Source organism: Lontra canadensis, unplaced genomic scaffold (genome assembly GCF_010015895.1).
Source record: "Lontra canadensis isolate GAN:19392208 unplaced genomic scaffold, GSC_riverotter_1.0 scaffold35, whole genome shotgun sequence".
NCBI classification, from domain to species: domain Eukaryota; kingdom Metazoa; phylum Chordata; class Mammalia; order Carnivora; family Mustelidae; genus Lontra; species Lontra canadensis.
Window position 1 is genome coordinate 10,740,970 of NW_022631029.1, and position 15,172 is coordinate 10,756,141.

The window sequence follows — 15,172 nt, forward strand, 5'->3', positions numbered from 1 at the left end:
TCTGACACCCCTGACCCTCACTGAGCTTCCTTTGAGTCCTCTGGCTCTTTTTCCCAATGCACCAGCTCACTGAACACAACAAGGTACTTGCGCTCATCACTGTGTCCTGGCGCCTGGCACCATGCCCAGCCCCCCAAGGACTCCGTTGATACCCGTGCAGGAAATCAACCAAACCTCAAAGGCAATTCCATGTTGATCCATCTCATCTTCCATGAAGGCCAGAAAACAGACCAGAAGGTCATTCCGGCCTGGGAATGATAAACTTTTTCCCAGAAGCTGTTCTGAGAGACAAAGTCCGAGACAAGCAAACAGAGATCAAAGTGGCCTCTGGGGCCCCCTCGCCCCATCAGGGTCATGGCAGCCAGCACATCCCAACCAGGGCCACGGAGGTGATTGACCAGGGCCATATCTGCCCTGTGTACTGTGGCTCATGGCAGACAAAGAGGGCTCGGGCAGAAAACTTAAGAAACTGAAAGTCCAAAAGAGGTCCCTGGGGTTTTCAACTCTGTGTCTCCTTTCTTGCTAATAATGCAGAGGGCTTTTCTGTCATTACATGTTAGGCTTGGGCTTTGGAGTCTGAAAGATCTGGGTTTGAAGACCTATCCTGTCACCTGCTGTGAGACCAATATCCCAGGGACACCACGAGGATAAAATGAGACAGCAAAGGGCTTAGATCAATGCGTAGCACATACTTAGCCCTCCATTACGAAAACACAGTATTCCTCTTTGCCTCCCTGTCCCTGCCCAGGAGGAGGAGCAATGAGGCTCATTTCTATTCTTTCCAAATCCAGATGCGAAGGTGCAGAGGGATGAAGAAACTGTCCTAAAGCACGGGTTGCCCATTACGCATCTCCGGGACTGGCCAGACGGCCTCTGGCAGAACCAGCCCAAGGGCTGGCACGGCTAGAGCAATGGGCGTGGGCGGACACTTGGTAAACTCCACCATCTGCCACCCCGGCCAGACTGTGACTGTGAAAAGGTTGCTGATGCTTGAAGAACTTTGAAAGTAACACCTAATGAACTTCGGAAGTCCACTTTGAACTGTGGCTTCTTGACGCATGTCACCATGTCCCTGGTGTTGCCTGTGCCAGACCCAGGCTTTAGATGGGCCATCTGGGGCTTTGCCATTCCTGCCAGCAGAGAGCGGCTCCGTCCAAAGGGGCTCCATCTGAGGCTGGTCAGGAGTTTACGCAGCCGGGAATCCCCCACAAGGAGAACGATTTTACTGCTAAATTTTGATCCCCCTGATTGTGATATTTGCCTTCACCTTGTCTAATGTTTAATCCATGTTTATCCAGCACTTTATTGATTAACGGTCTGAGCAAAGGGACGAGGCAGCAGGAGCCTCGAGACCATGGACGGCACCATGGGGCTGCGGGCGCTACTGTGCGTGTACCTGGCCTCCCTCCTCGTCCTGCAGGCCATGCCCACTCAGGGTTCACCCACAGGCAGGCCCAAAGTCAGCAAGGTATGTGGGTAAATCCCTCAAGGCCAGAAACAGGCCAGAATGGGCCCAGGAGCGACACAAGACCCTCACCCCAGGGCCCGGGGCCACCCGCAGCCACCCGCAGCCACCTTGACCACCACTGCCTAGAGAGGTAATGTCCAAGCAGTGAGGGGGAGGTGAGGCCGAGGGGTAGAGGACCCAGACTGTGTCCCATTCCCACTCCTTAGCAGATAAGCTGTGGTCCCCTACACGTTCCCACTTACCTTTGTCCCGGTTTTGTTTTACAGAAGCGACAGACTGTGGACACAGTGAGTGAGATTCTCTGCAAAGGGGTGTGTGGGGGGGTGCATATTGCAGCCTGTTTGCCCCCCATCCTGCAGGGGGTGCCCTCCTATCAGCGCTCTGGGCAGAGGGACTCCATTTCCCAGAAATGGGGGCTTGCACGCCTCACTGCAGGGTCTCCGGCAGAGGATAGAGTGGGTCTTTCTGGGAGGTCCGGTCTGTTCTTTGGGTGCCTGGCCTCTGAGCTGGGTGCTGAGCCCCCATACAACGGGAGTCCCCCATGGTTCAGAGGCCCCCCCTCCCCGTTCCCAGCCACAGCCCCCTCACTTCCACTCTAGGCCGTCGATGGCGTGACCATCCGGAGTTTGAAAGTCAACTGCAAAGTCACCTCTCGCTTCGCCCACTATGTCATCACCAGCCAAGTGGTCAACAATGCCGATGAAGCCAAGGAAGTGGCCTTCGAAGTGGAAATCCCCAAGACAGCCTTCATCAGTGACTTTGCCATGTGCGTGCCCTGCCTGACTCCCACACCCAGAGCTGTCCATTCACCAGCCCCAGCCCCAAGCCATGGCTCCGGTGGCTGGACAGTGCTGACCTCCTCCTTCTTTCCGGAAAGACCATAGTCCAGCTCCAGCGCAGAGAGGATGGGCAAGCCACTTGTGTCTGTTCTGGGCTCCCATCTTGGAGAACAAAGTGGGGCCTCTGACAATATGTTTTCAACATAGGGCCCAAGCAGCAAAGGCCTGCACCCAAGATCTCCTGTTGGATCCTCACTGCCATGGAAACCTCGAGAGGTGGCAGGGGGTTCCTCCCACCAGTGCTCACCAGGACAGGGCCTTCTCCAGGGCTGGGTTGGGAACACCTCCAGTATGAAGGACCTGAGTGGTTGGGGCCAGGGGCACTTCCCCTGAGGGCTTCTTCCTCCCTGTAGCACATCAAATGGAAACGCATTCATCGGGGACATAAAGGACAAAGTGTCCGCATGGAAGCAGTACCGGAAAGCTGCTGTCTCCGGAGAGAATGCCGGCCTTGTCAGGTGAGTTCTGGTGCCACCCTCCCCAGCAAGGATGGACCTGAGAGCTGTAATGTGGCCTTGGCTGGGGAACAGCCCCAGGCTGATCGGAAGTGAGCAAACTGCCTGAACTCAAATGCCAGTACGGGTGTACCAGACAGGGCTGGTGCTGACCTGGCTACCTCCCAGACCAGCCTCTGGGAGAAGGGGTCCCTGTCCTTGGGCCCTGACCTTGACCCTGACCACCCAGCTAAGACAAGGGTGAAGGGCTAGGAAAACCGGGAGTAGCATGAGTGTAAGAGAAGTTGATTCTGAGGGCCAAGCTTTAGGTGACAAGGACCCACGTGTCACTCACGATTTGTCTCTCTGTTGTGGCCGATGGCCATATGTCCAGGGCCTCAGGGAGAACAATGGAGCAATTCACCATCCACCTCAACATTGGGCCCCGGAGCAAGGCCACGTTTCGGCTGACCTACGAGGAGGTGCTGAAGAGGAAACTCAAGCAGTATGAAATTGTCATCAAAGTCAAACCCAAGCAGCTGGTGCATCATTTCGAGGTAGACTACAGGTGACCATTTACAGGGGAGCCGTCTTGGGAGCAGGGCTCCTTCCTCTCTCTCACCATGGCTCCGAGTCCTGGCTCAGGGCACACCATGTGCCATCCCAGGACTGAGCATGCAGGAAGGGGACTGACTTCCTTGGGTAGGTTCTAGTGGGCTCTTTGTGGGCAGGGAGCTCTCAACCTCCTCTTCCTGAGTCTTGGTTCGCTCATCTGTTAAATGGGGCTTTCTGCATGTCCCAGAGGTGCCACAAGGATCATGAGACATATTGAACATCCCGGGAGTTGGTAGACCAGAAAGCCCTGGGCAGCCGAAGGGGCCGTGATTGTTCCTGGCAGCTCAGTAGTGGCCGAGTTGAGGGACCCAGGACCTTCATTTGGCCTCTATTTTTGGAGTGCCTATGACATGCCAGGCCCTGTGCTAAGGGCTAAGTGGGTACCACACACAGTGGGTAGCCAGGACACAGGTTGGCTCTTGACTGAGTCTTGATGGTGGCCTCAATGGAGCCTGAGGACTTCAATGACGCAGATCGACGTGGACCTCTTTGAGCCTCAGGGGATCAGCAAGCTGGATGCCCAGGCCTCCTTCCTCCCCAAGGACCTAGAAAGCCAACTCATCAAGAAATCCTTCTCAGGGAAACAGGTGTGTGGGATGGCTGGGAGTGGTGGTGGGCCCTTGGGACTTCTCAGCCAGGCTTAGCCTGGGAACCAGGCAGGGGCCGCAGGCTGCCCTGTCCCTAGTGAGGGACGTAGGCGTTTTGTGGTTGGTGTACCAGGGAACTCATAGCTCTTGTTCTCAGAGCAACTTAACAAAAGCCTGCGTGCCGAGGCTGGGGACACGCCCACGCTGGTTTGCATGGTCTGGGGTGAGCCGCTGACTTGCTTGAACCTCAGTTTCCTCTTTGCTGTGTCACACCCATGCGAAAGCATTCAGGGAAATATAGGGCACACGAAGGAATCTCAGATGCTGTCACAGTTAGGATCGCAAGCTCCAGGGCTCTAGGAAACAGACCTCAGCTTGGGAAGGCCTTTGGTCTACCTCGCCACTTAACCACTTGTCACAAACCTCCCATTTGCAGAAACTCCTGAAGTCCCCTGCTTGCCCCTTTCCCAGGTCCTGGCAGAGTGTGGCTTATGGGTGGGTGATACCCAGCTGGTGCCCTGCTTCCTAATTTGCCCTCAAATGGAGCCAGGAACAAACCCTCCAGTTCCCACCTCCCTTTGGTAGTGACTCCATCATAACTTATATGAAGGAAATGTTTCTTGCAGTTTTGGAGGGGTTCTTTTTTAAACAAAGTAGGACACCTAGAGTGTTAGCAAACATGCTTGCTTTTAGTAGGGGACCAAGGGGTAGGTCGGTGTCTTCCTAACCATCCTTTTCAAGTTTTGGAGGGGGTTTTTGATGAGTATATCTTAGTTTTATAACAAGCAAATAAATGAAAAGTAAAAATTAAAAAGCATTTAAAGAAAAAGTAGAAAGTTACAAGTCTAGAAAAGTATTGAGTGGCTCAGTCAGTTAAATGTCTGCCTTTGGCTCAGGACATGATCCCAGTGTCCTGGGGTCAAGCCTTGCTTTGGCCTCCTTGTTCAGCGGGAGCCTGCTTCTTCCCCTCCCTCTGCCTGCTGCTCCCCATGCTTGTGCTCTCTCTCTTTCTCTCTCTCTCTCTGTTAAATAAATAAATAAAATCTTTTTTAAAAAAGAGAGAGAAGAAAAAAAAATTATTGAGTAAAAACCATTCCCTGAGCACTGACACCAAGTCAAACCAGACCTTAGCTTCCAGCTTTCTCCCTGGGTCCTTCCTCCCAGCCTCTGCTCTTTGTCCACCAGAAGGAGGTGGTGGGGGATGGGGGCTCTGTTTTCCAGCACAGTGTCATAGCCTTGCTTTTTCACTCCACAGTTTTGGGTTGACGGATGTCTCTTGTTCTCATACTGCTATTATTTTGTGCCCAAAGTGGCGACACTTGTAGAAAAGCCCAATGATTCAGAAGCATATACGCAAAGAAACAGGTCTTCTCTCCTACTACCTTATAGGCGTGTGCTCTCAGCAGGGGGAAGGGCCCGCCAGACTCATTTCTATGCCCACGCAACACACACACACACGCACACACACTCACGTGCGCATGCACGCCCTTTATGGTGTCTCTGCGAGCATCCAGATGGCAGCCCCACGAATCAGGAATTAGTAATGCCGCACGCCCTCCACCATTCCAGGGTCACGTTCTCTTCCGCCCTACTGTGGGTCAGCAGCAGTCCTGCCCGACGTGCTCCACGTCCATGCTGAATGGGGACTTCAAGGTGACCTACGATGTCAATCGAGACCAACTGTGTGACCTCCTGGTGAGCCTGAAGCTTCCGGCCCGAGACTCAGAGACCAGGCGGGGGTGTTTGTGACAAGAGCTTCACTTGTCTCCTCGTGTTCCAGGTTGCCAACAACCATTTTGCCCACTTCTTTGCTCCCCAAAACCTGACGAACCTGAAGAAGAACGTGGTTTTTGTGATTGACATCAGCACCTCCATGGAAGGCCAGAAACTGAAACAGGTAAACGGTGACTTGAAGCAGTTCCCCGAGCAGCAGCTTCTCCAGCCCCAGCACTCAGCCCATGATGGTGCTGTCGCCAGAGCCTGGGCTGGGGATTTCTGCTCCTGGTCAGAGACGGGGTGATTTGACAGGAAATCCCAGCAGTCAGGGGCTCAGGCATCAGCCATGTCCTCATTGTACCACCATGACGGGAGGAGCCCCTGCTCCTCAGTAGTACAGTGGGATGCCCATGGGCTCATGGGTCTAGTGATGGGAGGGTACACTTAACGTGCCAGGGCAATCATGGCTGTCCCCAGGGAGGTGTCTGGCAGCAGGGACAGCCCACTGCCCACAGTGCTCTGAGAGCCGCAGCTCCACTGGCAGAGTTTTAGAAATTCTTCCTTGATTCTGCCCCCTTCGAGCTCCCGGTCGTTTCTTCTCCCCACACGGAATCCCCTTGTCTTCTCTGTCCGCTCATCCACCCCCGGAGGACAGACCTCCCCTGGCACCACCTGGCTGTCCTGCCCGTCCCTTCCCATTTGTCCACTGTGTCCCTCTGCCCTGTGGATCTCTCAAATGCATACCTGGAATTGACAGGGGACACTCTCATGGAGCCATGTCCCTCCACCGACCGTCCTGTCATTACAGACCAAGGAAGCGCTCCTTAAAATCCTGGGGGACATGCGGCCAGGGGACTATTTCGACCTGGTTCTCTTTGGGTCTGAAGTGCAATCATGGAAGGGCTCACTGGTGCCAGCTTCCCCCGCCAATCTGCGAGCAGCTCAAGAATTCGTGCGGAGCTTCTACCTGGCTGGGGGTAAGTGCAGGGGTCTTGAGTCACTCTGGCGTCCCCTCTGTCCCCTTGGAATGAGGGCATACACTGGCCTGCTTTCCTTCCTTTGCAGCCACAAACCTGAATGGAGGTTTGCTTCAGGGAATCGAGATCTTGAACCAAGCTCACAGGAGCCTCCCCGAACTCAACAACCATGCCTCAGTCCTCATCATGCTGACAGATGGCGAGCCCACAGAGGGTAAGCACCTCAAGGCCCGTGTTGGGAGGTGGTGATCTCTTTGTTACCGAAGACATTCAAGCTGTGCTTGAAAATCCCGCTACTGGAGATGTTGTAGGGGGTGAAGAATGGCTCCAGGAGAAGCCAAGCCCTGATCTTAAGACAGAGTTCAGCCCATAAAGTCTGCAGGACTTACAAGGCATATTACTCTGCTGAGCTGGCAATTGGGGGAAGTACCTGTATGACACAAGGTTAAGCAGATCCCAGGACAACAGGCAGGATTCCCAGGTTGAGTTTAACGAACTATGTATTCAGCACCGATGGTGTGCCAAGCATGGGACTAGGGACCAAGAAGAGATACTGAGAGAACAGGATTCTCCTCTGTCCTCAAGGAGCACAGGATCCACTGGGGTGGCAGACCCAGGAGCAGCTGTTCTGCTGAGGGTCTTGAAAGAACACGGTGTCAGGAGGCTATAGGATCAGGGACATGTGGCCCAGGCAGGGTCCCAGTGAGACTGCCTGGAGGAGGTAACCTGTGAGCTCAGGCTGGAAGGAGGAGAAGGGAAGCAGGAGGGAAGGTCTGGCAGAGCGAGCAGCTTGAGCAAAACAAAAACAAAAACAAAATACAAGTATGTACAATGGCAGAGTCTGCCTGAGAACATCAGGCACGTGCAGAGTAGGTAGAACAAGGGTGGGAAGGGTGGCAGGGCCTTCTGGGGGGGGTTAGAACAGAATCCTGTCTGCTTAGGATGGATCCATATAGATGGGCATGTTCCCGAGGGGCCATCAGGAGCTATCGTAATCACCCACTGAGCCTGTGGAAGACATTGCCTCAAGATGCTGGTGGGGACAGGAGAGAGGTGGGGGTCTGAGATAGGTTTGAGTGTGCCCCAAAGGCCCCTTGTGCCCTACGTGCTTGTGAGTCCGTATCCTGGCCCTGCCTGGGTGTGTGGCTGCAGGGGTGACGGACCGTTCCCAAATCCTCAAGAACGTCCGCAACGCCATCCGGGGCAAGTTCCCGCTCTACAACTTGGGCTTTGGCCACAACTTGGACTTCAACTTCCTGGAGGTCATGTCCATGGAAAACAATGGACGGGCCCAGAGAATTCATGAGGACCATGACGCCACCCAGCAACTGCAGGTCTCCTCCCTCCCCCTTCACCCCACAACGTAGCACCAACGGCGGGCTATGGGGAGCCCGGCCTTGGTAGCCTTTTGCCCAACCACCCAGAGGAGCAGATAAAGCTCTAGAATGCGGTTTGAGTCAGCTGTAGGACCTGAAACTGGTTCCTTAACTCCTATGAGCCTGCAATTCTGTCTGCAGAACAGGGATCCCAACACCCCACCTGGTGAGCGGGTTTCCCCATGGGGTGCCCAGGGTGGCCCATCAGCTCTGAGGTTGTGCCCCACCTCTGCCTGCAGGGTTTCTATGACCAGGTAGCCAACCCCCTCCTGGTGGACGTGGAGCTGCTTTACCCCCAGGACACTGTCTCAGCCGTGACCCAGCACCGCCATAAACAATACTACGAAGGCTCGGAGATCATGGTGGCGGGACGCATTGCTGACAACAAACTGGGCAGTTTCAAGGCTGATGTGCTGGCCCATGGGGTAAATGGTGGGCTGCGGACTGGGGAGAGGTCAGGCAGCACCCAGAGGTTCCAAATCCACACCTGTTCTCCACCCCATTCCCCTTACCCCAGGCACCACACCGCCCCCTTCTCCCCAAGGCCTGAACATTCCCACATGCAAGCAGCCCGGGGATGGGCTGCAATGGAACCAAAATGGCCTTGATTAGGTATAGTGCCTTGACCTAATCATCACCTGTTACTCCTTACATCATTTCCCCCCAGGCATGAGAGAACAAGAGGCCAGCCTTTTCCTGAACACTTCCTGTGCACCCAGCTTTGTGCCACAGTGCCTTGTGTGCCTGTGTGTGTGTGTGTGTGTGTGTGTGTGCACGTGTGTGCGCACACACACCACCGGTGGGGGGGCGGAGGTTGTCTTACAGATGCGTGAGGCCCAGACCCTGACCGCAGGGTGTGGATTGACACCTCGCTGTGTGGTCGAGGGTTCAGAATCAGGACTCTGAGTCAGAAAAGCTGAGCTGCATCCTGGCTCCACTCTCACCAGCTGGGTGACCTTGAGCGAACAGGTCCAGCTCTCCAGGCCTCAGTTTCCCTCTCTGTAGTGCAGGGGAATACTGTCCTGGAGAGCTGGGTGGAAAGAATGAAAGAATCCCTGCACTGTTTGCGTGGGGCCCGGTGCACGGGATACCCTCAGTGAGGGAATCCCAGCTACCGCGGCTTGGAAGAGAGGAGCATTTGTGTGCGGGGGCGTGGTGGGCCTTAGGAGGAGTGGAATGTGGTGGAAATAGCTAGCTGCTTGCTGGCAGCCCCAGAGAGAGTGACTTGAGGAGGGCAGGGCCTGCCCCTCCCTTCCCTGGGATCCCCAGAGCCGAGGCCAGCTCTCCCGGCTCTGAGAGTGCTCAGCAAACGTTTGTGGGATCAAGGGCCGAGTGAGGGGGAAGAGAGCAGTCTCAGGCCGGGCGGGTGCGGGGTACAGAGCACAGAGACCGGGCACAGTGGGGCCCCTGGAAGCCCGGAGCGGTGCCGGCCAGTGGCTGTGCTCCTCCACGGTGCTCAGCCCCCCCACCCCATCGCGACCCTCAGGAGGGCCAAGAGTTCAAGACGACCTGCCTGGTGGATGAGGAGGAGATGAAGAGACTGCTCCAGGAGCGTGGCCACATGCTGGAGAACCACGTCGAACGCCTCTGGGCCTACCTGACCATCCAGGAGCTGCTGGCCAAGCGGTAGGACCCATGCGGTGCAGGGTGGACACCAGGGCCTCTGGACCAGTGGGGTGAACAGAGAAGGCACGCTCCTGGGCCTCTGAGGCTGGGAGCAGGTCAGACGGACCGGCCTTTGGCTTTGCTCACCAGGTTAACACCAACCGGTTAGTCAACAGTGTGGGTGGGACACGGTTTGCCCCAGCCGCACGGCCGGGCAGGAGGGAAGCTGCCCTCTCCGTGGGGCCATGGTGTCCACACACGCTCGGGTCATCCCCACAACCTGCAGGCCAGTTTCCTCGTTGTCTCCATTTCACAGATGAGCACGCTGAGGTCCAGAGGAGCTAGACCACTTGCCCAGAATCACACAGCAGTTCCATTCCCTGTGTCTTTCTGAGGCACGTCCCCCAGCCCTGCCACATCTCCAGGTTTTCCTGGTGTGAGGGCTTTAAATCATGAGGCTCTTGGAGGCAGCCACGGGACAGGTGCCCTGCAGGTGCCCCACACATGTTTGCTGAATGAGTGAATGAGTGAGCAAATGAGCAAAAAAGGGCCAGGCAGCGCAAATCTGCTGTTGTCCAGGCTGCGGGGCTTGGAGCGGGTCTGTGTGTCTCTCAGGATGAAGTTAGAGGGGAAGGAGAAGGCCGACGTGACAGCCAAGGCCCTGCAGATGTCGCTGGCTTACCAGTTCGTGACCCCGCTGACCTCCATGACCATCAGGGGCATGACCGACGAGGACGGCCTGGAGCCCATCATTGACAAGCCCCCAGAGGGTATGTGCTCTGCCATGGGGAGCGCTGAGGCTTCTGAGGGTCGAAAACCTCCTGGGCTTTAATTCTCTTCCCCTTCTCTTCCTTCCAGATTCTCTGCCGTTGGGTGAGTTTCAAAACATGTTGGTTTTCAGAAGGGGTTTCCGGTGGCCGGCCAAGCAGCTCGTGCTCCAGCCCCCAGGCGCGGGCTCCCTGCCCCGCATCCCCTCTCCCCTTCACCACAAACTAGCTGCTGCCCTTTGTGCCTGGGGAGCCCTTGCGCAGCTTCCATCCGGGCCTCCGTGAGCCTGTGTCTGCCGAGGGGGCCCGGATGGGGGGCAGGGTGCCCAGGGGAGGAGGGTTGGCTGAGGACTGATTGGCCTCTGGGCCCAGACTGACCTTGGTGAACGAGGTGTGTGCCTCTCAGGTGGGGTGGTGAGGGTGATGCCGTCCTCTGTCATTGCCCTCTACAGAGATGCTGGGACACAGAAAGAGTAAGTGACCGCATCCCGCCGACATACGTCTCTACCTCTCTCCTCCCCACGTGCAGTCCCTCAGGCTGTGTGCCCCTACTTGCCTGAGGAGGAAATGACAGACAGCCGAAGGTTTCCTCACTGCCTTTCACTGGGTCCCTCAGAATGGCCCCCTGACTGGGCCTGGTGACCTCTTGTGCCACCGGCCCCACTAGGTCCCCATGGAAGGAGACAGACTGGGGGTCAGCACACCTGGAGGCATCAGGGACTCAGGGGCTACTCCTGCTGTGTGGCTTCAGGCCTGCTGCCTGGGTGGCGGGCCCTGGGAAGAGGAGCCAGCAGCCCCAGGAAAGCAGGGTACCGTCCTCCTAAATGCCATTCACTCCCCAGCGTTCGTGCTGTCGGCTTTGCAGCCTTCTCCGACTCGATCCAGTTCCAACTTTCAGCAGTTGCCAGATCAAGTGACTGGAGGTGAGTCCTGGGGAGGGTCTGAGGGACACCCCTGTCTTGCTCTCCCAGCGGGCCCCAGCCCACCTGCCCAATGCCCAATCTAATGGACTCCATGCTATGCCCCCAGTGGACACTGATCCTCACTTCCTCATCCACGTGCCTCAGAAAGAGGATACTCTGTGCTTCAATATCAATGAGGAGCCCGGTGTGGTCCTCAGCCTGGTGCAGGACCCAGACACAGGTATGGGGGACATCACTCCCTCTGTCAGACAGGGTGGCACCCGGACACCTCCACCCTCAGTGTGCAGCCGCGAACAAGACAGGCTGTGGCCTCCACATCCCACAGACTGTGTCCCACAGTCCCCTGGCTGGGCTCAATCCAATCTGCCTCCTTCTCTCGCATCTGCCTGCCTGAGCCCTCGATGACACCTGCTTCATGGACGTGTAACCCACGCAGGCACATAGGACCCTATGCTTAGGAGGGCCCACACACAGTTTAATACTCTGCTCTAGCTGTCTTGAAATTCTTAATATTTTTTTGAACAAGGAGCCCCTCGCATTTTGTACCTAGTTCTGCAAGTTACATAGTGATCCTGTCCTGCCTCCCGGCTGGAGCCTCAGAGCGCATCCCCTAGCAGAGCTCAGGCGGTGGGAATGACTCCCTGTCCATCTGTGGGGCCACTCTCTCTCCCTCCCTCTGGTCAGGCCATCTGCAAGGGTTTGCTGAGCACTTCCTATGGCCTACAGGTGCAGGAGGGGCTCAGCCAAAGTCCTTGCTGTTGTGCAGCTTAGTGAAGAGAGACAGGTGAACAAATTCTCAGATGACAGTTTCAGAACATGCTGTGTTGGGGTTGTGAGGACAAGGAGGGAGCTTTGGGACTGCTCAGGTCATAGGAGGCCTCTGGGACCTGCTCCTGAGTCAGGGATTAGGGCCATAGAGGAAGGACAGACACAAGTTCTGTCCTCAGGGAGGCAGGATCTCCAGCATGTCCCAGAAGCAAGGACCAAGTATCAGGTAGTTAGTGTGGTGGGAGGAGAGGGGCGGGGAGAGGTGCTGTGTGGCCTCCGCTAACCCCTTGGGAGGTGAGACCCTCGAAGCCAGTGTGGCACAGGTGGAGTGCGGGTATCTCCCAGGAGGGAGGCATGGCATGAGCAAAGGCAGGGTGGCAGGTGTCTATCGAGAGCTGGGCCCTCCCTGACCTGGATGGCTCCTCACCCCACTGCAGGCTTCTCAGTGAATGGGCAGCTCATTGGCAACAAGGCCAGCAGCCCGGGGCAGCAAGAGGGCACCTACTTCGGACGGCTGGGGATTGCGAACCCCGCGACTGGCTTTCAGCTGGAAGTGACTCCTCACAACATTACGCTGAATCCTGGCTCGGGTGGGCCTGTGTTCTCCTGGAGGGACCAGGCTTCCCTGCGGCAACACGAGTAACCAAGCTGGGGCCAGGGCCTGGGTAGGGGGGCCAGAGTAGGGGTGGGGAGGGATAAGGCAGGAAGGCCCAGAGCCAGCTCAGGTGCCTGAGCTTGCCAGGCCCTTGTCCCCTGAGTCAAGTCAGTGAATGACAACCACCTGACCTCCGGTGTGGGCTGGGCAGACATGTGGGATTCTATGGACGATCCCGTCCATTTCCCTCCATTTCCAGACCTGTGCTCCAGGCCCAGCTGCCTGCATGCCTAGGCTTCCATGGCGCTCTTGTCCTGCAGTCCGTTCCCATTGCCACCAAACCAAGCCAACTCACCTGCTGGGCCCAGCACAAAGGCCACCTATTCCCTGAAACCCACCTGTCTCTTCTCTGCTAAACTCCAGAGTTCACTGGGCTTCTCTTTCAGCACCTGTCTTAATGTGCCTTGGGTCGTGCTTGTTCTTTCTTCCACTCATTCATCCACCAAACTCTGCCAAGTGCCAGAGCTGACGCTCAGCAGCAGAGCTATAGGAGGAAGTGGGCAGAGTCCAGTGTGGAGGACACAGACGATGAGTGGCAGGCAAAGAACACAGACTTTGATATTAGACAGGCTGGAGTCCAAGTCCCGGCTTTACTGCTTACCAGCTGTGTGACCCTGGGCAAATTCCTTACCCTCTCTGAGCCTCACAGGATCTGAGTGAGAAATGAATGATGCAGCTTGTGTGGAGGGCTTGGCACAGGGCCTAGCACACTATAAGCCCTGCCTCCCCCACCCCCCCATAGCAGCATGTGAGAAAGAGATTGTAGCAGGTAACACCCCTCCATCGGGGATAAGGGATAAGGGGATAAGGGAGCTCTCGAAAGCTGGATCCAGGAGGATGAGGGCAGCTGAATGGAGAGGGGTGCCATCTAGCTGCACCTTCCCTCATGGTCGCCCGGCCCTGCAGGGTAGTAGTGACCATCAACAGGAGGAGGAACCTCGTGGTGTCTGTGGAAGATGGAGGCACTTTTGAGGTCGTCCTGCACCGGGTGTGGAAGGGGAGTGCCGTCCACCAGGACTTCCTGGGCTTCTATGTGCTGGATAGTCACCGGATGTCAGCACGGACCCATGGGCTGCTGGGTATGACCGGCCCAGCAGGCAGAGCTGGGGGTGCGCGGCGGCAGCCTGTGGGCTTGCCATGGGTCAGACTTGCGGCTGAGCACCAGGGAAGGTCCTCCTGCACCTTGGCCGTCGAGGCTCAGAGCTCCAAAGAGGGCTCGTCCCGGCAAAGGTCTTGTCCCTCAGAAAGCCTGTGATCAAACACAAGGGGAAACCAAAGCTTCAGTGGGCCTGGGGGCGAACAGGGAGAGGTCTGATTCGCAGAACAGGTGAACAAAAGGTGGCTTTCAATGCCAAAATATATGAGACATAGTCACGCCCTCAAGGAAAAACATTTCGGCAGCTCTCTGACCCTCCAGTGCGCACCTGCTGCATACGAGGGCCTCTGTGGTAACTGCTGCTCCAATGTGCCTTTCCAGGACAATTCTTCCACCCCTTGGATTATAAAGTGTCTGACCCCCACCCAGGCTCCGACCCCACAAAGACAGATGCCACCATGGTGGTAAAAAGCCACCAACTGACGGTCACCAGGTAAGCGGACTGCTCTCCCAGTACCTCTGCCCTTGGCATCCTCATCATCGGTTGGGGCTCCAGGTGTCACAGGTGGATGGGCTTCTGGGGGTGGGGGTGCAGCCCTGCTGCCTCCAAAAGGCAACGCCAGCTTTTAATATCTCCTCAGGGGCTTGCAAAAAGACTACAGCAAGGACCCCCGGCATGGGGCTGAGGTGACCTGCTGGTTCGTCCACAACAACGGGGCAGGGCTGATCGACGGCATTTACACAGACTATATCGTCCCTGACATCTTCTGACCCCCCCGCCAGAACACCTGTCCTTTCTTAGGACCATGGCAGCGGAGGACAGCATCTGACTTGCTTCCCGTGTCACACCTCCCTGGTCAAGCTGACCCACTGTGACAAAGTCCCCATGATTTTCATTAAAGAGAGGCTATGTCTAACCCGGGCTGGCTGTTTTTTGGGAAGGAGGGTGGCCGGGAGGCCACCCGAGATACTGCCTCTCAGGGGCCTCGGGTCACGGCAGACCTGGAGGCCACGAGGGGGCCTCCACCAACTCGGCCCCACCCCACCCTGTTCACAGCAGCTGCCCAACCCCGAGCCAGCGGAGTGCCTGGAGTGCCCCCTGCACCCAGCTCCCCTCCCAGGACACTGGCAGCTTCTACGGGCACTGTTCTGTGTATTCATGGAATTAACTAAGTGTACGTTCCCACTGATACTTGTTTCAGGCCGATTTACAGCTGAAAAAGCAGAGGTTCAGTGATTTGTCCAAAATCACTCATAAATGCCAGAGCTGGGATTTGAACCCATGCTGTCTGGTGTCAGCCTCTGTGTGCCTAACCCCCCATGTGGATCCTCTTGTCAGTCTGGGC

At 56.5% G+C, this 15,172-nt stretch overlaps 1 protein-coding gene across 1 annotated transcript; it reads left to right on the top strand.

The window, feature by feature from the left end:
* Positions 1–1,308: 1,308 nt before the first annotated feature.
* Positions 1,309–14,743, top strand: ITIH1 (inter-alpha-trypsin inhibitor heavy chain 1). Its single transcript, XM_032868285.1, has 22 exons — positions 1,309–1,468; positions 1,735–1,755; positions 2,068–2,234; positions 2,661–2,765; positions 3,136–3,298; positions 3,830–3,943; positions 5,513–5,638; positions 5,724–5,840; positions 6,468–6,636; positions 6,725–6,850; positions 7,789–7,970; positions 8,252–8,437; positions 9,499–9,638; positions 10,233–10,387; positions 10,476–10,490; positions 10,837–10,857; positions 11,227–11,307; positions 11,414–11,527; positions 12,513–12,714; positions 13,637–13,809; positions 14,208–14,319; positions 14,468–14,743. Exons 1-22 carry the CDS (start codon positions 1,355–1,357, stop codon positions 14,595–14,597), a joined length of 2,733 nt encoding a protein of 910 aa, XP_032724176.1. The 5' UTR covers positions 1,309–1,354; the 3' UTR covers positions 14,598–14,743.
* Positions 14,744–15,172: the final 429 nt, after the last annotated feature.

Coding starts and splice junctions, on each gene's coding strand:
- ITIH1 (XM_032868285.1), top strand. CDS start 1,355: ATGGACGGCACCATGGGGCTGCGGGCGCTACTGTGCGTGTACCTGGCC. Junction 1,469..1,734: donor GCAGGCCCAAAGTCAGCAAG/GTATGTGGGTAA, acceptor TTTGTTTTACAG/AAGCGACAGACTGTGGACAC. Junction 14,320..14,467: donor CACCAACTGACGGTCACCAG/GTAAGCGGACTG, acceptor ATATCTCCTCAG/GGGCTTGCAAAAAGACTACA.